The sequence below is a fragment of the Lagenorhynchus albirostris genome, chromosome 1, assembly GCF_949774975.1.
Source record: "Lagenorhynchus albirostris chromosome 1, mLagAlb1.1, whole genome shotgun sequence".
Lineage (NCBI taxonomy): Eukaryota > Metazoa > Chordata > Mammalia > Artiodactyla > Delphinidae > Lagenorhynchus > Lagenorhynchus albirostris.
In genome coordinates this window covers 149722347-149743622 of record NC_083095.1, presented here as the reverse complement: position 1 = coordinate 149743622, position 21276 = coordinate 149722347, and the positions used below count along the sequence as shown (strand labels likewise).

Genomic DNA, 21276 nt, shown 5'->3' with positions numbered 1-21276 from the left:
ATGATGAAATACTAGTCCATGTCTGCCAGACTGATAGTACCAAGTGTTGGCGAGGACGTGGAGCCACTGGAACTCTCATACACTGCTGGTGGGAGTGCACAATGGTACAAGCGCTTGGGAAAACTGTTTGGCAGTACCCATGAAAGCTAAAAGCATATGCTTACGCTGGGATCCAAGCATTCCACTTCTGGGCATAAATCCAACAGAAGTGAGTGTTTAGGTCCACTCATTTATATATGCGTAGGTACAGTATCCAAAACAGCTTTATACATAACAGCCCCAAACTGGAAACAACCCAAATATCTATCGATACTAGAATGGGTAAATAAATGATAGAATATTCATACAGTGAGCTGTCATACAGCATGAGAAAGCAAGAGCTTGGATACATGCCTCAGTGTGGATGGATCTGACAGAGTTGAAAGACGTCAGACACAAAAGAGTACATATTTATGAGTTAAACAGAAGAAAAGTTAATTAAAGTGATAGAGGCCAGAATGATAGTTATCCTTGAGGGTGGAGGGAATGGAGGCACCAGGGAGCCCCTGGGGCTGCTGGAAATGTTTTAATACAGGGGTGTATAAAGGGGCAAAAATTCATCAGTGTTCCCTTAAGCTTATGCACTTCACAGGACGTAAGGTATCAAGTTAAAAAAAATTAAAACCCTACCAGCAATGATGTGGCCAGATCCCAGCACCTCTCCCTGGGAGCTGCTAGGGCAGCACAAGGCTTGTTGTTTTTCTTTTTTACTAATAACTCTCTACCGTCCGCTATTTTATAAGTATTTCTTCCAAGAGGTATTAGCAAGATGCAGTCAGCCCTTTAGTACCTGTCTGACAGAGATAGGGTAAAATGTGTCTCTCTATAATTAAAGTTATAACTTCTTCATTATACCTACCATCTCTCAGGTTTTGCCCTCCAGCACCCAAAGAGTTTATCTCTCACTTCCTGATTTCTTTGCAGCAGCTCCTTACATTTTGATTACATTTGCTTCAGAGTTGGGGCTCTGTTCTATTTCAGGACAGATTTCCAAAGTTTTCTATCAACAAACAAATCAGTAGTCTTCAGGGCAGAAGGTCAAAAACAATCTCACCTTCCTGCACCTGTTTCTGTCCCAGGGACTCTGTCTGTTAGAGCACTTGCACAGGGAGACCCTCTCCCGCCATGTGGAGAAGCAGCCTGGTGGCCCATCTGTCGGTCCGTCCATCCGGCTGGCAGCCCAGGCAGGCAGGACACGTGCCCTCTCCCTGTGCCCTACCCATAGCATCAGTCTGTTAGCGTGGACTCTGGAAGGCTGGCTGCAGGAGGGGATGGCAGGGGGCCTTTAGGGGACAGAGAGAGGCAGCAGAAGCGTAAGGCAAGGCTCGTGTCCAAAAATGCTTCATCAGTAGCCCCCCGCAAACCTGCAGTCATCCTGGGCCATCAGCGCTGTCTCTGGGCCACCCACGAAGTCATCAGCAGATGGGGCAGAGTTCAGAAAAGAGCAACACAGATGATTAAGGGCTGATGGCATTGATGTATGCGTGAAGATAAAAAGGACTCAATCTGCATAGGTGAAGCTAATGAGGATGGAGTTGGGGGGAAGTTCTGATAGCTGCCCGCAAGCTAAGGCCGCACACACGTCAGGGAGGGAGAGGGCAGGCTGATGATGGCTTGGAGAAAAGGTGCTGAAAGCCTCTTATTGCCATAGTTACCATCCTCACCAGGGGCCGCTCCCTGCTGCCTCTGATGGAAAATGGAACAAAATGCAACCTGCTCTCTGGGCGTGGGCTCTGGCCATCAGTATTCACTCACACAGATCCCATCTGCTCGCTGTTCCGTTCATCTTGAAAATAATCCCCAGGCGCCCACTCTGTGCTGGGCACCGTGCTAGGCACAGGGAGCCGGGACTGAACAGGATGGAACGGTTCTTGTCCTCAGGGAAGCTGCATTTCAGGAGGGGGAGAGAGAACAAGAAACGAGAAAACCAGAAATACCTGAGGCAGCTTCAGATACTGGGGAGAGCCATGCCAACAATAAAACAGGGCAAGAAACAGTAGGAAATCCCAAATGGGCTGCAGGACCACTCTAGATGGCGTGGTCTGGGAAGGCCCTCCATAGGGCCCAGCCAAGTAAAGATAGAGGGTAAGAATGTCCTAGAACAGGAAACAGCAAGTGCAGAGACTGGGGGCTTGAACGGATTTGGCCTATTCCAGGGAGAGGGGAGGAGGATTGGGCATAGTGGGGGGAGCGGAGTGGCATGGGGTTTAGACAGGCAAATAGGGGCGAGGTCCTGAGGATCATCTATACCAGGATGAGAGAGAACCAGGCACAGCTCATCTAAGAGCATCAAATAATACAGAGACACTATGTTTTTCAAGAAGTGTAACTTGTGCTATTTCCTTTGCAGAGCTCAGCCTCCCTGATTGTTTTTCTCACCAGAATATTAAAATTAATTTGCATTCCTTTAGCACATACCATCTGATTGATGTAGTCAGTTAACCTAGAGGTCTGTTGATTGGCAAGGAAGAGGCAGCCTAGACTGGAAAATTAGCCATGCACAATCTACACGGTAGATAAATGACACACAGTAATTTAAAGCCGAGTTTAGATGAAGTGAATCAGAACAGAACAAAACCAAACAGGAGATTGGAACGCTAGGATCCTTTGGTCCTCCTAAGATGCCCTGAGTCTCTGAGAATCAGAAATAACAGGTTTATGGTCCTGCTGCCTTGCAGATAGCTCTGTTTATAAGAAAGGGGAAAAAAATATATGCCGATTACTCACCAGGAGCTACGAAACATATTAATTTGATTGATGCTGCTTCCTGAGAGGTCACGGGGCTGGTTAAAACACTGTCTCCACAGGCTGGTGAGTTCTGGGACCTTTGTTTAAACAGCCTCCAGACCCTTCCTTGCCTGAAGAGTGGGAGAAAATCCCCAATTTGATCCCCTTTCCCGCACCACCTGGAAAACGCACAGAGGGCACATCACTGCTCCCTGATACTTTTCTCAAATGCGCGTGCGTGTTCCCAGCTGGTCTGACTTGTCTCTCGGTTGTTCCCACACCAGCTGGGTGTGTTTCCCACGAGGGTTCCCCACTTAGCATGCAAGGTGTATGACTTAGACTCCTAATCATTGAGTTTTCATGTGTCTGTCTTCCCCAATTTTCGTGAGCTCCTTGAGGGTAGAAATGAGGCCACTAACAGACGCTTTGGGGCACAGTGGAGCAAGTGGCACCACAGCGGTGTCACAGGGAATCCTGTCCATGCAGGGCTCAGCCTCGGGCCTGGCACCCAGTGTCTGCATTGATTGGCCCCTCTTCCCTGGCTAATGGTCCCTGCCCCTCTGCTCTCCTCCAGGGATGACTGCGATCCCATGTGCCTGTCTGGGCATCTTCCTGGGCGGTCTCCTGGTGAAGAAACTCAGCCTGTCTGCCCTCGGGGCCATTCGGATGGCCATGCTCGTCAACCTGGTGTCCACCGCTTGTTACGTCTCCTTCCTCTTCCTGGGCTGTGACACGGGCCCTGTGGCTGGGGTTACTGTTCCCTATGGAAACACGTAAGTCCCAGAAAGGTCTCGCCACCCCTGCCTGCCCAGGATGCCAGGACCCTCTCTCCTGGGTAGGTTAATGGAGCCAGTTTTGTCCCTAGTGACCATGAGCTGCGAAGTCGATGATGCCTCTGCATCTTCCTCCCAGGGTTGAACAATCTCTATGTACCTTCTGGGCAGAGAAGGCTGACTTCCACTTAAAGGCTCTCTCCCAGGGCGGCCAAGGGAGCACTGGGGAGACAGTCAGACATTCACTCCCCAGAGGACTCAAATGCCAATTTTTGTCATTTGATTTTAGGAGTGACGTGAAGATAGAAAATTAAAAATACGTTTTATTTTCAAATTCAGCTTAAAATAAGAGACTTCAACAATTCCTTTTTTTTTTTTTTTTTTTTTTTTTTATTGGCCGCATGCATGGCATGAGGGATCTTAGTTCCCTGACCAGGGATCAAACCTACACCCCCTGCAATGGAAGCATGGAGTCTTAACCACTGAATCACCAGGGAAGTCCCAACAATTCCTTAAACCATCAGAAGCTATCATTAGACTCACATAGTAATTACAGGGTATGAGCCATAGTAGGTATTGATAAGGGTGGGAGGGAGGGATGGAGGGGAAAAAAGGAGAGAAGCATGGAAAGAAGTTAGCTCTTATAGGACAACTTACTTCCTAGTTATTATCCCAAGACTTTGAACTAAAGTCCAATCAGACTTGCCCTTAGAGGGAATTACAGAGAGTCCTTACATAGCCAGCGCCAATAGCTGTCCCCTTTTCTACGTGAGACTCTGCAGCTGCCTTGGGAATCCAGTTTGGAGCATCAGGGCTGCAGCGTGGTTGGCCTGCAGGGTACCAGTTCCTCTCCACACCAGTCTCCGCCTCCGAGCAGGCCACCAGGCCTTCTCCTGAAGTTAAGTCAGGAAAAGTAGGGCCAGGCTTATCTGCCACTCTGCGAGGTCAAACAGGCAGAATGGGAGCACACGGGCAGAGGCAGCTTCTGTATATCCATGCACAGTCCAAGCACTGATGGCCCTCCTTCCCTGAACCACGACCACATTGGCGACCATGACCACAGAGGGCAGAGGGCTGTCACTGGGTTGACCTTTCTCTGATGGGTTCCACGTTTCCTGTCTTTTCCAGCTCATCACCTGGCTCGGCCCTGGACCCCTACTCGTCCTGCAATAAAAACTGTGAATGCCAAACGGATTCTTTCACTCCAGTGTGTGGAGCAGATGGCATCACCTACCTGTCTGCCTGCTTTGCTGGCTGCAACAGCACGGTATTGGTGATTTTCTGATGGGGTGGGATGGGGCAGGGGACTCAGACAGCTAAAGTAGCTTAAAACCCAAGAGCAAGGGCAAGAGTGGGCAACCACACGTGTCCTCAACTTTGTGTTCCTGCGCTGTGAATTTATCTCAGCCTCTGCCCTGCTCTAGGGGAGGATTCTCCATCGGCAGGATGGGAGGCCTGCCAGGCCATCCAGCTGCTTCTTGCTAAATCAAATAGGTTTCCAAAAAGTGTCTTTGAGCAACTGAAAGTAAAAATTCAAAGGTAGCTCTGTGGAGCCAGAGGAAAAGATTGTGGTTCAAAGAACTCACAAAAGGTATCAATGGAATGGGATGACTCTACAGGTAATGAGCTCCCCATCAACAGAAGTATGTAAAGAAAGGCTAGAAAGCCACTTATCAGGGAAGGCCTCTTCCAAACCTGAGGTTATGTGGCACTAATCCAACCTGTTCTCTGCTCAGTTTCCTTTGCCCTTTTCTTCTTAGCTAGATGCCTCCCACCTTTTTCCATCCTCCCACTATCATTTTTTTTTGGCTCTTTCCTTCTCAGCATGAATTATACAATTTGCTGTCAGCCTGCAGCTTTCCACATTCTCTGCATGAAAACTTGAAGCTAAGGGACTGCTCACCCAGTCCTGCTGATCCCACCTTGCAGGTGTCTCTTGCACCTGCCCTTCTTCTGCATCCACACCACCACTGCCCTGGTGCAGGTCTTCCTCATCTCTTGCTTGGACCAGCATAGTAGTCGCCTCCCTGGCCTCACAACTCAGGATCACCCCCTGCTGGTCTGTCTTCTACACTGAAGCCAGAATGATTTCTGTAATACTGTATAGGACCCTTTCTAATGCTACTGTCAGCTAGATGATAAGATCTAGGCACTGAATTGGGTTTGTGTGTGTCTTCAGCATGTGTCTTTCCTCCGCCATGCTCTTCAGCTATGCTTCCTTTCAGTTGGTGGTATTCAGCTTTCCCCCACACAACATGTGTCTTTTCCTGCTTCTCCCTCCAATTGGACAACTCCTACTCACCTGTCAATACCCTACTCAAATGCCCCCTGCTCTGTGATACCATCCCTGCCCTCCTTTATCTTTGGGGTTCTTGACCCTGCAATCTTACTACCTTTCTCTCCTGGAGGCATTTCTCTTGTTTCACTGCAGTGATCTGTTTTTCATTTGCCCTGACCTGTGAGTTTCCTAAGTGAGAGCTGGCATCCACAAGTGCTCCAGAAATGTCCAGAAGTGTATAGATGGAAAGAAAGATAAGAAGGCTGAGTGGCTGCTTTCAAGGAACTTAGAGTTGAAATCATTTGTTTCCTCTCCTTTCCACATCCTGTATCTTTTGGGAGTAGTGATTTCTCCGAAGGAAGAAAAATTGATCATTTATTTTCATTTCCAAAGGTCTCATTTTTCCTTGCATTTAACACTTAGATTCTTGGCCGGTTACTACCATTTTTCTATAGAGAAAGTAAATCACCTTGGGGGGAGGGGAACTGATGTCTTAAATTAGATGATAAAGCAGTTTCTTCAAGTGAGAGGAAATGAATTTTTAAAAAGAGATGGGACCTTGAGAATGGTTAAAATAAAAATTCAAGCTATTCTTTTTCATGACAGCAATTTCATTAACATTTTAATGTCCAAAAAGTTATATTATAAATCAGTTTTGGTTACTGTGCTGTTATGACATTGACTCAGTATAGGCTAGTGTCCTGAGACCAAAGCAGTCTATTCCAGAGCATTTTCTGACCAAAAAATAGTCTAGAAAAATCCATGTCTCCTGATCTTGCATGGACTAGAGTCTTATTGAATAAGAGCCTAATCAGGCCCGGGTTTGCGTCTAGCTGCTGAAACAGCAAGCTGTGGAATGCAATTATCATCAGAGGGCAAGCTTCTCCGCTTCCCTCTGGACATATGGTTTATTCCCCAGACACCTGCCTTTTCTTCACAGTACCGGAGGCCTCATGTTGTCTGCTGGGGTGCAGGCAAAGCAGAGAGGTGATATCCCCCCATAATTACAATCTCTTTCTCAAGAGATTGAGAAAAGCCCAGGGCTGGGGTGGGAATAACACTCCACCCCGTGGAGGCAGATCTCTGGAGGCCCTGCCTTCCAACGGGTGGATGAGGGCTTTGGGGCCACAGAGCCACGTGTATCCTGGAAAGGGGCCTTTGTGATGGTCGAGACCTAAAAACAACCACAACCATAAAACTTGCAACAGCAGCAAGTTTTTCCGAGAGCCGGTGCGGGCCAGGTGACGGGGCCTTCCACGTGTTCCTCATGGCCCGTGGCAGCTTGGCCCAGAGTCATAGGAATATCAGTATTTTGAGAAAATGCCAAAACAGTAGATTCGATTCCTGGTATGTTTACTCCCTCCTCCTCTACCTCTTCCTTTCTTGTCTCCAAGCTCCCCCGAAAAACTCTTCCACAGACTACAGTCTCCTTCATCTCTCTTCCCTCTTTCCCTTTTTTGTATTTATTCCTTCTGCATCCACTGGAGTCCTTTCCCAGTGTCAACGCAACCATTCTTTCACCTATACCCACAGCCCCGCATATATTGTGTTGGCTGAAAAGTTCATTCGGTTCGTGACTACATTAAAGTTTTTGGTGAAAATGAAAAATGTCTTTACTTAAAACCGAATGAACTTTTTGGCCAGCCCAGTATCTCACTCACCCTCGTAACAACCTTGGCAAGGAGGTGTTCTACTTATTCCCCGATTACAGATTAGTCCCTTGCCCAAGGTCACACGGAACATGGTGGCGTTGGCGCGGGAACGCAGGGTCTGTCTGACGCCAATCCCAGTGTCTTCCTCTGACCCTGTGACTTCCCTCTTTAGGATCCCTCCCTTTTTTCCACCAGAAAGAAGTTCTCCGTGCGTGCCCCCCACAGTCGGGACATTGTGCTTTCACGATCTGGCCCTGCTGCCTTTCCAGCCTCAACCTCCCCCGCTCTGCCCGCCTTCTGAGGAGCCACTAGCTGTGTCAGACTTCTTGGGGTGCCCCCAGCACACCCAGTTCTCTCTTACCTCCAGACCTTTGTCCATGCTGTTTCTTTCAGGGGCTAGTCTTCCCCTAAGCCCTTCACATCCCTAACACCTCCTTATGCGCAGCTGAGACGCCTCCTCCCACTTCCTCACTGCTTCCAGGGCTGCACTAGCACCCCTCCTGCAGAGGCCTCAGCACCTGCCCTCCCAGCAAGGCTCTTACTGTGGCCCCCTCCACTGGACTGAATGGTCCATGTTCGCCTGCGTCTCCATCACCAGTCCATCGCTAGGCTCCAATATCCAGGGATGGGGTTCCGCTGTGGGCCACTGCATTCCCAGTATTAGCCATGGCTCTGGATAAATGCCCAAGGCTTTCTGCACACCCGGCTGGAGGTTCTATGCCAAGCTCAGCAAGCCCCAGGGCGCCAGGGGCGGTAATACCACAGCTGGCAGGCAGGTTGGTTGGCTGGTGCAGATTTCAATCCTAAACACCTCTTGCATGCTCATCTCTCCCCACTTGATAGCTTCCACCCAGACTTGTGAAAATTTCCCCTAACTTGATTAGATGCGAATAAGTCACTGAGGACATCATTCTGATTATTAGGAGATCTGGTTCACATTAGCGGTTTCCTGATATTAGACTGCCCTTCCTTCCCTGCTTTGGGGTTTTGTTTTTCATTTTCTGATCTCATTTCTCCTTGAGTGATAGTGATGGAAGTTTCCAGAATTGCATTTAATATACAACTTCTAATTCTTCTCATTGCATATGACCAGGAAGAGTGACGAAAAAGATAGCAAGCTAATTCTGTAAGCTTCCTTTGGCATGAATATATTGTCCGGATTGTTTCTGTACCTTTCACTCTCAGTAGTAATTATTCTAACAGAAAGCATGTTGGTAGCTGCTGATTGACTGCTGGAAGTTGTATCCTTTTGATGTACTGAATAATTGACTTAAAAGAAGCTTCTATCAGCCACCAATGGAATGTTGAAAATCAGTACAAGTCCAGCACAGCAGTTTGTAGGGGGCTAATGATAGACAACTAATCTGTTCCCCCATCCAGGCAACAAGGATTTATCGAGCGCCTGTTTGAGCAGAGCCCTGAGTAGGTGCTATGGTGGGGAGGGGAGGGGGCAGCCCCATTTTGGATGTGTGCGGGGTACTCCTCGTTCAATAGCATGGGTCTCGGTCCTGGCTGCACATTAGAATTGCTTGGGAGCTTTTAAAACATGAGGCCTGAGGTCTATCCTCAGAGATTCTGATTCCCTCTTTCTGGAGTGGGACCCTGCCATCAGTTGTTGTTTTTTTTTTTAAGATTTAATTTATTTGTTTATTTATTTTTTGGCTGCATTAGGTCTTCATTGCTGTGTGCGGGCTTTCTCTATTTGCGGCGAGCGGGGGCTGCTCTTCGTGGCGGTACGTGGGCTTCTCATTGTGGTGGCTTCTCTTGTTGCGGAGCATGGGCTCTAGGCGCGTGGGCTTCAGTAGGTGTGGCACACGGGCTCAGTAGTTGTGGCTCGTGGGCTCTAGAGTGCAGGCTCAGTAGTTGTGGTGCACGGGCTTAATTGCTCTACTTGCCATCAGTGTTTTAAACACTCCCCCCCCACACACACACACACAAGTGTTTTTGATATGTAACCAAGGTTGAGAACCACTGGGCACTGTTGACAGTTGGGGCTGCATCATCCTTTGCTGTGGGACTAGAGGATGTTTAGCAGCATCCCTGGGGCTCTACCCACCGGATGCCAATAGCAGCACTACCCCCTGCACCCTCTGCCATTTGTGAAACCACCAATGCTTCCAGATAGTTCCATAGGTCCCTGAGGGAGGGACAGAATACCCCCCAGTTGGGAACCACTGCTGTAGTCAAAGGAATGAGTTCTTAAAATTTTCTAGCACTGAGCATCCATCCTTCAGTCTCCTTTTCCATCTCACCATCATTGGGTTCACCCACTGTAGAAACCAAGCTGGAGGTTAGAGGTGCCATGTCAGCATCTTCCAGCAGAAGAAACAGACTGGTCGATTAAATGCCATATCTGCCAGCAGGGGTAACTACAGTGGCTGAACCAAGGTTTAACAGCCTGGGTATTTCATATACAAATCTAGATTTCTGGCCTGTCTGAAAGGCCAGAAAGGTGGATGAGAATTAACATGGCACCTGCACCCCAATGGGGCAGCAGTTGGCTGGAGCTAAGAGGAGACTGACGCTTTAGACAAGACATTTGATCTCCACTTAGCCATGGTCCCCACCACTGGTCACCCCGGACACTGGACCATTTTTCTTATCTGTTTCCTAACGGTCCCCAAAGGTCTGGAGTTTGCAAATCCTCTTGTATAGCCTGACCCCATTTGCCAGAACTGATTTAAAAGTCTGTCCTCATCCTGGTGATGGCTTGTCAGAGGGACTTGGGAATATTCTGAAGTCAAGCCCAATGAGGGCATTGCCTCCCAGGGCATCTAATGTATCTCAGGCCCTGGGCTAGACATTAAAAATATAGAGATGAATAAGGCAAGGAGATCATGTTTACTATAAGTTAAGATCATGTTTACTATAAGTTAAATTATTAATATAAATTAATATATTAATAGAGTTACGTTACAAGGGAACACCCAAGAGCAGCAGCTAACCAGGCCTTATATGTTTATAATATGGTATTAAGTGAAAAGAGCACATTATAGAACAATAACTAGATTATGATCCCTTTTAGTAAAGGTAAAGAAAAATCTAAAGATTTGTCTATCTCTGCATGGGAAAAGATTGGAAGGATAAGCCTGTCACAGAACATTATCTCTGGCTAGGACTAAAAACTTAATTTTTAAATATTTCTTTACATTTTTCTGTATATTTCTAAATAACCTAAAATGAACATGCATCCCTTTTCCAATAAGGAAAAACATTGGTATTAAAAATAAGATCCAGCATTAAAAGTTGGGTGGTTACGGTCTAATGGAAGGAAACAGGTATGTAGAGAAATTAGTGAACTTGGAGCCTTCTGCCTGCTTGGGTAGGAATTGGTTCAGGGTGGGGCGGGGCTGGAAGGAGAGGGTGTGGATGCTATTTCCTGGAGAAAGAGCAAGGGGCAGGGCCAGGCTTCATCCACGGAGAATGCGTGGGTCGTTGCCCGGTGGATAGGATGGAAGGACATCCCAGCCTGGAATGTGTGTGAGCATGGGGTGGTGGGGAGGCTTGAACCTCATGACAAGGGCAAGGCTTTGGTTTGGAGTCTGGAAGGAGGAAGGTAAAGGGAAGGGCCCGGTGTTCATTCTGAGCTGCAGCCACATCCTTCTCCTCTGTGCTCTGCCCACACTTTCCACCTGAGATGGCTGGAGCAGAGAGTAAGCCCGACGCTTCCCAAAGAACGGCCCTTTCCTTCCCCTCGGCAGGAGATAAATAAGGCTCTGGCAGGATGCAGGTTACAGAGGTGAAGGGTGGATGGAGGTCTTGGTTTCATCGCAGGGTTTTTCTCCCTGGCCATTATCCTTCAGCTAGTGACCCTGCCAGGGAACAAGAGAGCGCATTTCTTCTTGCAGTGTTTCAATCTCCCCTTTGCCTTGAGGCACGTGGGTTGCCCGTGATGCTCTTTATGACGAGCTCCGACGTCTTCACCTGGAAAAACCAACTAGGGTTGGGCCAGTGAGGTGAAGAGATTCTAAGCTACAAAAAGACAGTAATAAGTGACAGGAGAATGTCTGAGGAACTTCACTGAATCATGAAGGGATCCCATAAAAGTCTAGGACACATACGAGTATGTTGTCATTCGAAGGAAGACGTCCCAGCTGTTGTGGTACAATCTCAGTCCTTTGCCATCTCGGTCATCAGGCAGAAGCCGGGCAGGACACTGCATGTGTCAGCACTCCCTCTGGCCAACCCCCTTTCTGAACTATAGCACTAGGGCCCGACCTTTAATAGAGATTGTCATTTCTTCCTGGTAACCGAAGATATTTCAGAAAGAAAACCAAAAACAGTATTCCAGGATGCTGAGAATGAAACTTTCAAGTTTTCACAGGCTCTTAATACAAAGAACATCATCACCCCCATGCCTGTCCCCTTAGAAAAGTCATTTTTCAACCTAGAGATTAGTTTTATTTGTGCAATTAATAGAATTGATCCATCAGTATTGACTATTGGGGGAAAAAAAACAAACAAAAACAACTTTATTTGCCAGATACTTTTGAAACACTGCTGAGGAGTATTTTGTTCTTATAATATGAGCTGTCAAAATAGCATGCTTATGATTTCCTTCATCAAGAGAAGATGAAACCTAGATTTGAGAGAGTCGTTTTTCTATTTTTATGCTCTCCAGCTCTATCGTAGTTATTTATTCCATCATTGCATGTGAATAGAAACATTTCTCAATTTAAATTAATGGCTGAATGTAGAACAAGAGTACAATTTTTAGTGACTCTGCTCTTCTTTTATTGATTTCTTCTTCTGGAGTTTTAAATTTTTTTAAATAGATGATACATGTGTGTGGTTCAAAAACCAAAAAGGAGGGAGTGGAAACTCCTTTCTACCTCAGTCTCCTGTTCACCCACTTTTCAACCCACTACTCTGCCCAACAGGAAATTACTATTATTAGTTTCTTGTAACTACTGGGTTTGAATGCACCAAAAGGTATTATTCTGTAGCTTGTTTATTTTTTTTTAATTGAAGTATAGTTGATTTATAATGTGTTATTTTCAGCAAAGTGTACAGCAAAGTGATTCAGTTATACATATACGTAGATCCCTGTGCTATACAGTAGATCCTTGCTGGTTATCTATTTTATACTGTAGCTTGTTACTTGTGGGGGTTTTTTGTTGTTAATAATTTATCTTGGAGGTTTTTTTCATATTAGTACATAAAGAGCACTCTGATACCTTTTTTACTGCTACGTAATATTCCGTGTGTGGACCTAATGGAATGCATCTAGCCAATTCCTGTTGATGGGCATTCAGGGCTGCAAAACTTTAGCTCCTGCAGACTGTGTTGTGACTTGAATTGTATACTGACATCATTTTGTGCCTGGGCAAGTCTGTCTGTAAGATAAGCTCTTGTAGAATTTCCAAGCCAGTCCCACTCTGTCCGCCAGGTCACCACTGCTTCCAAATGTGGTCAGGCCAGTTCCTCCGTGAGCACCGTGGTCATCTGCTTATCAACATGATCTCTCAGGGCAGTAAAGCTAGGTCCTGCCACCCCACGCCTGGCACCAGACAGAGACTCCAACTCTCCTGGAGGCAGTGGGGGCCACATTCCTCCCCAGAGAACGGCAAACTGGGGAGACGTTCCTTTGCCACGGGATGGAAAACTGGACATTTGCCAGGTCAGGAGCAGTAGACTAATCTCCTGGAGCCTAGTGCACTTCCTTCACAGTTCAATATATTGGGGGCTGCTGAGGACAGCACTAGGGGGTACCCCTTCATTCAGGCCGTGATCATCTATAGGCCGTTGTCCAGGTCCATCTGCATTCTGGGCTGGCGCCACCCACGGGGCTGTTGTATAGAAACAGGGTGAGAATTAGTATCCCAACCTCTATCATCTCCTTCCCTCACAACCCAGGTTATCCCTATATTTTCAGACTTCCTACTGCTTGGGGCTTTTGCAGGTCTCAGTGTTCCCACTTACATGCCAAGTTAATACCAGCGGAAAGGCTGTCTGCTCTCCCTTCTCACTTGGAATTGTAGTGTGAAGCCTCATTGGTGCAAAGTCCTCTCTTCCAATTATGCACCCTGGGATGGTTATTCCCAACACACTGGGACATCAGGGTGGAAGTTTCTCCCTAACCTGGCCTTGTACGCCCAGAGCCCCACAGGTCCTTTAGCACAATGGCCAGGGCGATCTGTGGTCTCTTCTATCACCTGAGCCCGAATAAAGGACAGTTCCCATCCCTTGCCACAGGACTGAGGCTTAGCACTTTTCCTTGGATTCTCTGCGGGAAGGGTCCTAGGAATGTCCCAGCCTGCGCCCCAGCCCTCGGGACCACCCAGCACTTTCTGTTCATTCTGTCAGATTGACTCATTGAACTAAAAAGGAAACCTATCCAAGTCCCCACTCAGGTCACTCGGCTTACCTCCTCCCCAGCCTCTTTTCACAGCTCCTCTCAAATACATTAAATCTGAATAAATTAGTACAGAGTTGCCTAGAGCATTTGAGAGGGACCCATCCATTTCCAGCTTCTCTCCTCGGCACCAGCAAGCCAGTATGATCACTGGTCCTGTACCAGTTTCCTGCTTCTCCTCTCCTGGCATCTATACCCTACAAGTGCTTATTCCTGTCCAATCAGCCTGTGCTGCCCTCGGTCCATTCTTGTCCCATTCCACCCCCTGGCTTTGTGCTCTCACCTGTCCCCTTTGCCTTGGCTGCAAATCCCAGGGTGGCTCAGCCCCGCCGTTCGCTCACGCCATTCACAGGATGTTGCCTTCCTGGACACGTTCCCCTCACCTGGACCGGAAGGACTGTATAATCACTGAGATAAAGGCATCTTATTTCTGACCCATTCCATTAGGGCCTTGATCACAGGCCTAATCCAGAGAATTTCAGAAGGAGTTTTTTACTTATCAGAGCAGAGAGGGGCCGGGCAGTTTCCTCTTATGTTAAATGTAATACACTTGAGCCATAGCCTAGGTACAGGGCAGAAATCTAAGACTGGGTGTAGGTTCCAATTACAGATTACTTATTAAACTAAACAGAGCTCACCAATCACACAGTTCATTCAAAGGGTTCTGAGGACATCACATTCCTAAGGGGCTACGTGAGTCAGAACTCATTTCCTGGGGTACTTGGCAAAACAAGACCACAGGCATCCACCAGGGGCCTGTTCCCTGTTTATACCTGAGCACTCTCCGAGTCCACGTGTTTCTAAGGACCCCAGTCCCAAATCTCTTTTTCCTCGCAGGCTACAGCAGGGATCAAAGAGAGGAGGATGTGGGCTTCCCTGGTGGCGCAGTGGTTGAGAGTCCGCCTGCCGATGCAGGGGACACGGGTTCGTGCCCCGGTCCGGGAAGATCCCACATGCCGCAGAGCGGCTGGGCCCGTGAGCCATGGCCGCTGAGCCTGCGTGTCTGGAGCCTGTGCTCCGCAACGGGAGAGGCCACAACAGTGAGAGACCCGCGTACCGCAAAAAAAAAAAAAAAAAAAAAAAAAAGAAAAGAAGAGGATGGGAGTGGTGTGAACTAGGGCAGGGTTTGAGAGGTGTTTAGGATATGATAAAATGAACAGGACTTGAGGGTTCATTCATTCATTCACTTATTCAATAAATACCATACTCTAGAGCTGGGGATAAGTCAGGGATCAAAACCACAGTGGTTTCTGTCCTTATCAGCATTATGGTCACAAGGAAGATGGATTTGACGTAGGAGTAAGGGGTGGGGGAGGTCCACCAGGTCTCTATAGAGTTAACAGGGTGTCATTTCTAAGGCAAGAGATGTGGAGGGAAAGGAGATTGGGGCCAGGGGTATGTGTATCTGTCAGGGTTTGGTCAGGAAAACAGCACCCACAAGTCTTTTGGAAATAAAGGGTTTAGTATAGGAAGTAGAACTAACGTGAATGTGGAGGAGTTGGCAAATTAAGATCTGGAAGAAGTGAGATGAAGGACTGGAGAACAGTCACTCGCTACATCCCCAGAAGTACCAGCTCAGGTGGGCAAGTCGAGGCATATGGGAAATTCCCAGGTGGCTGCTCAGTGAGATGAAGGGGGCGTTCCGGGAAGGGTCTGGGGAAGCACATCAGCGAGCCTGCGTCCAGGTCAGTAGAGGTGGCCATGGGCCCTCTGTTGTCGGCAGGGTAGTCAGTAAAGAAGGCGGATGCACACAGATGCTAGGACCAGCCAGCTCCTTCCGGGCACCTCTGCGTGTGTCTGTCCCCGTGTCTGCCCATCCGAGAGTAAAGGCCTCTGCTTCACTTCCAGATCTCGTCTGTGTTTCCCTCTGGTCCAGCTTCATCCATGCAGGGAAGGGAATCCTAGGGAAATAGTTCCCGCTGTGGATGGCAAAGTAGTGCCAAGATGCCGGCACGGAATCCCACGCAGGACACTCATCCCGGAGTCGGTGTTGATATCTCAGCAGGCTCAGAGGCTTAGGAAGGGGCATCCCGAGTGGGTCTGGGAGGGATATGGGCTAGGGATTAAATTTAGGAGAGTTATCGGAAAGCGTGTAGATGTAAAACAATCTAGGGAAGAGTGCAGCACGAGAAGGGAAGAAAGCCTGGACCAGAACCCCGAGGAGCTCCAGCATTTTAAAGTGGGGTCGGGGGAAGATGCCAACAAGGAAAATGCAAAAGGAGCGACCAGAGAGGGAGGAAGGAAACCAGAGAGCAAGCTGTGGAAGTCGAGGAAGTGGGTCACAGGCACGTGCTGGGGGTGGGGGGGGGGGAGACCTCCAGGAGGAGAGAAGTGGATGGCAGAGTCAGGCTATGGAAGCCACTGGCGAGCTTAGCTGATCCGATTACTGCGGGTGGGGACCCAAGTCGGCTTGAGTGAGTTGAGAGCGTGGGAGGTGAGGACGCAGAGGTGGTGAGTGTGAACAGCTAGAAACGTTTAGCTGTGAAGTCGGGGTCGGGGGAGGGGAGCAGTTTCCTCTCCCCGGAAGGCAGAGAAGAGGCATTTTCAGTTAGACTTGGGGAGAAGGCCTGCTTCCTAATGAAAGCAGAGGAAGGTCTGTTCACGCAGGCATTCTAAAACCGTCTGCTGAGTTCCCCCTGCCGTGTCTCAGCGCTGTGCTGTGAGACGATGCTCAGTAAATCACAGGTAATACACGTTCTGATCCCAAGAGCGCAAGGTCTCCTCCAGGAGGGCAGCGAGGGTCTCCGCTGTGGGGTGTGGCGTGTACCCTCACGGAGGGAAGTACCAGCTCACATGGGGGCCGACTTGCGGAGGGACCTTGCAGCTGGAGGAGACATCAACACGGGGTTTTGGAGAAGAGCTAGTATGTCTCCAGGCAGAGGTGTATGGAAAGGGACAGAGGGGTAGGGCCTCAGCACTTCTCAGGGCGTGACAGTAAACACCCCTGGGTGCTGAGATGGGGCCATTTACACAAGAGCACCTGCCGTGCCAGATGTCTTAGGAAGAAGGGTCCAGCCCCACCCAAGGTCTCCCCGACTTCGCATGGGTTAAAGCTCCTCGGCAGGACACAGCCGCACAGGATGGAGGCAGCAGGCTTTGGACACCCCGAAAGCATCCCATGTAGCTTAAAGGCATAAGAAAAGCTCCAATGTGTATGTCCTCTGGGGAAAGGAGAGGAGAGGAACAAAGATGAGGGGAGACGGACTGAGGAGAATAAATGTAGAAGCCAAAGGGGATTTGTTCGACTCTCACTAGGATTTACCTCGGCATGTGCCCTGAGAGCCGAGCAGTCCTGGAAAGAAAAGCGATGAATCATTTATGATTGTTTTCACTTTGTATTCATTAAAGGCCTCTGCACTATTATTATCGAACTTTAATTGGCTCGGCTGCTGGCTCGGCACGGCACTGCCTCTCCGAGTCCCCGCTCTTCCCTTTGCCATCAGAAATTCCTCAAGCGTGAGCCAGGACCGTGCTGGGGAGCAGGGCTGGCTGGGCAAGAATCCCCCCCGAAGATCAAACGCAACGCAGCCGCTTGTCTTTCTCCTCTCTGATCATATATTAATAAATGTATCTCTCTGGGCTCCAGCTCTCTCCCCACGATCCGCTCTAAACTCTCTGGCATCTCTGCACCCTCTTTGCTTTCTCAGCCACTCGAGACCTTTCCCATTAGCTGGCCCCTCTCACAGCCCGACGAGCTCAGCAACTTCACGCATGACGGTGCACATCCTTTGTTCCAAGTGCCACCTTGGGCCCTGAACCAGCAACCGTATGCGGGTTACCTGATTTACTTCTTTTAATATACTTCAGTGTAATTATAACGGCATAAAAGAGAGGACAAATTGGCAAGTGATTACACTGTTAATTTGGCAATGTTTTATCACATTGTGGAAGCACAATTTCCTCTCTAATTGTATTGGTGGGGGGGACACGTTTGTTTGCATTTCGGCTTATTGAGGGATTCTTGAGCATAGATATGAAATACACAGGAGATGGGGAAATCAGCTCTCCTCCCCATAAATATTCCTTTATTTATATGTGCTTTGCAGCCTCTTTAAAAAAATCTAACTCGTTTATTCAGGCCTAATTAATGAAATGCTGCAGAATGTATAATAAGACTATGACAGTTCCAGCTGCTGGATGGCTTTGGATTGGGAAACTGGAGATACCCCCAGTTAAAAGGGCTGAATGCTTCCCTTTCAGAATCTCACCAGCTGTGCGTGCCTCACGACCGTCCCGCCTGAGAATGCGACTGTGGTCCCTGGAAAATGCCCCAGTCCTGGCTGCCAAGAGGCCTTCCTCACCTTCCTGTGTGTGATGTGTGTCTGCAGCATGATTGGGGCAATGGCTCAGACTCCCTCAGTCATCATCCTTATCAGGTAAGCTTAGCCCCTGGAACCCAGACCCGAGAGCCAGCCTCCCGTCTCCCCCTCCCCATCTGCTGTGTGTCTGCAGTTCTCCTGGAAATCAGAACTCCGGGGACTATATGAGTCTTACAATCCAGCTTCCCTAGGCTGGTAGGAATCGGTGACGTTTGATAGAGACCTCACACCAAAAGTAGAAAGCACGGCCCAAGAGAGAACACTACACTTTCATGTCATCCCAAGAATAGACGCTGCAGGTGATTTGAAAAGGGACCGTGGTCCCTTATTGATATTTGCAAAGAGCCACATGGTTGGAGTAAAATGAAAATGACATTGGACTAGCCACGTCCCTGTGTCTGGCTCCTGTCCGGGCACTGATTAGCTGTATGACCTTGGGCCCATTTTCCTTCAGACTTGTTTCTGAATCTGGAACTAGAGGTGATGTCATGGGTCCTGCCTGCCTCCTGCCGTGGTGTGGGTCCTGCCGAGACCACTTATGTGCAAATGCCGTGAAGATGTGAGGGCTCATTGACGAAGTGTGATGCAGGGCTGAGTGGCTAATGGAAGGCAAGCAGTGACTGCTTTTGTATAAGTGGATGGTTGGAGAGACCCCCCCCCCCCCGTAATTCTGTTTCCCCATCTCTCAGGACCTGTCCTGGGGGCAGATGAGGCGCCTCAAAGGTGAATTACTGAGTAATATTCTGAGTAACTTACACAATTACGAAGTTATCTAGACTGTTTGAGGAACGTAGAAGCAGAATGCTCCACGCTCTGGCATCCATCGGAACCAGAAGTGGCAGCAAACAGATCCATCTCACCAGGATGCAGTTATCTAAACAAACCAATTCAATCCCAAGGGCCAGAGATAAAAGTAGGAATGAAATGCTTGGATGCGGCCTGTACAAATGTACATCACCAGCTGCTCTATCTGGCCTCTTTTTCTCACTGTGCCTACCACACTTCCTGATCTTGGTTATGAATTCACGAGGAAAAGAATTTACACAAAGTACTTATGTTAGAAAGTCATTAGTAAAGCACTTTTCACGTGCAGAAGCATTAAGGGTACAATAGCAAATTACCATTTTATACTTATTAAATTTGAAAAATAAATTTAAAAAATTCACACCCAGTGCTGTAAGCAAGGCAAAACGGGTTAAATCACATATTGCTGGTGGCTTTGAGAAGCGTATCACTTCTTTCAAAAAGCAGTGTGGCAAATGTAAGTCAACAGCCATAAAAATGTTCAGATTTTTTATGTGGTAACCCTACCTATTGCTACTTGTCTTAAGAAAATACTTCTCTACGAGAAGAATAGTTCAGTGGAGACAGATTTTTGTTACAATGTCAACTATAATAGCAGAAAAATCTGAATTGGAATAGTGAGTTAAATTATAGTACCACAGCTCGGTGGGATAATGAAAATTCTTAAACATGTGAAAAGTGTTTATGAAATGAACTATTGAAATTATATATGGAAGATGATTATATATAATATGCACATGGACAAAACGCATCAGATCTCAGGTATGGGTTTAGGGTGGCTGCATTACTTTTTGTTATTAGAAATTCCTTTGAAGTTATATTGTGCCATTCACACACAAAAGGCACCAAGAAGCAGGAAAAATGACCTTTACAGCCATTAGCAATGACTGGTCCCCTTTTTTCTCTCCCCTTGACTCCTCTGCAAAAACCCAGCTCAGTAGTTGTAGCTGGCAGACCAAACGCAGAAAGTCATTTGAAATCTTAATCACTTCCAAATCTCAGCTTGATAGATAGCTCTAGGAGATTTTCAGGAAATCTTTGATTCCTTTTCAATGCACCAGCAACAGATGGCCTGGAGGACCCAGGCTGGGCCTTGTCTACCTCATAGCTGGAGGTATGTATCCACTTGCCTTTTGAGGGGTCCAGGGTAAACCATCTTCCATCACCATCCACTCCAATTTGCCATCACAGACGTTCTAGGGAGGTTACAAGGGCACAGTCTGAGCCACAGCCCAGATGAGCACCGGCCCTCGTCACATGCCAGAGCAACAGACCCACTCCCACTCTTACTCCAGACAGAAACATACTTGCCAACAACAGTGCTCAGGACATCCGCAGGGGAGGATACCAACTAGCAGCCACTTAGGTGCCCGCACTGGACTCTTGTTTTAACTTCCTGCGTTTGCATCTTTATTAGTGCTCAGCTGGGGAGACGCCAGAGGCTCAGAGAGTGATTAAGCAGTATCCTCAAGGTCACGTAGCTAGTAAGTTGTGGAGCTAAGGCCCTCTCCCTGGCCTGGCCTGGCGCTTTCAGTAATGTTGACCGAAACCCTCCATTTCTCCGTAACTAAAGCCGAGAAGGATTATTGCTCCTGTGGGAACCAGTTTCCCAACAGGATATGAAGGCAGATCTTAGCATCTTGTTCACTTTATTCCTAGTGACATGATAGCTAAAAGGAAATCAAACTTCAAGTGATAAGTACTCTAGCTCATTATGCCAGCATGTTTTCTTGATAAGGAGAATTTGCCTTTATCTTTGTGTCTTTCAAGTCAGTACCTTCAAGTGAATGTGCAAAAAGTGAAACCGTGGCGCCAATATTAACTCCAGAGAGCTTGGATTTTGTTCCATGCGCATTCGAAAGAGAACTGACCGTGTTTCTGTCCAGAAACACTGATGTCATCTTTGATATTGTACAGGTATCTGGCTTCATCAGCCAGAGAGTGGTTTCCCTGTCATTCAATGGAAAGTCTTGACCTGCCGCCCTGGGACTGCTTACTTATACTGGACTCTTTGCAATTGAAAAGGAACGTGTATGTCCCCAAGAACAACACATTTTTAGTTTTCTCTGAAAAATCTCAGAAATAGGGCAAAGATTGTGGAAACAACATCCATGTCCTTTTTGGTGTGACAGTGTCTTTTGGCCTTATATACCAAGAAGCCAAAGGCATGCGCATCTGACGCTCAAACCGGGTGGTAGGTCATTGGATGGTTGCTACTGGATGATTGGAGGAATGACCCCTGGGGTCGGTTAAGAATAGTATTCTAGCTACCAAGTCCAGAGATGGGTTATATATCTTGTATACTAGGTATCCCACTGGATTTAGGTGT

At 47.8% G+C, this 21276-nt stretch overlaps 1 protein-coding gene across 3 annotated transcripts in view; it reads left to right on the top strand.

Annotated features, from left to right (window-relative positions):
• Window positions 1-21276, top strand: part of SLCO3A1 (solute carrier organic anion transporter family member 3A1) — a 319554-nt gene that overhangs the window by 276719 nt on the left and 21559 nt on the right. For all 3 annotated transcript variants that reach the window (XR_009541827.1, XM_060156054.1, XM_060156051.1), the window contains exons 6-8: window positions 3341-3539; window positions 4668-4806; window positions 18025-18200. Coding sequence is in view for 2 of the 3 variants with exons in the window: in XM_060156054.1 (XP_060012037.1) it covers window positions 3341-3539; window positions 4668-4806; window positions 18025-18200 (514 nt within the window). In the remaining variant the exon portion in view is untranslated. The remainder of the gene's footprint in view (window positions 1-3340; window positions 3540-4667; window positions 4807-18024; window positions 18201-21276) is intronic.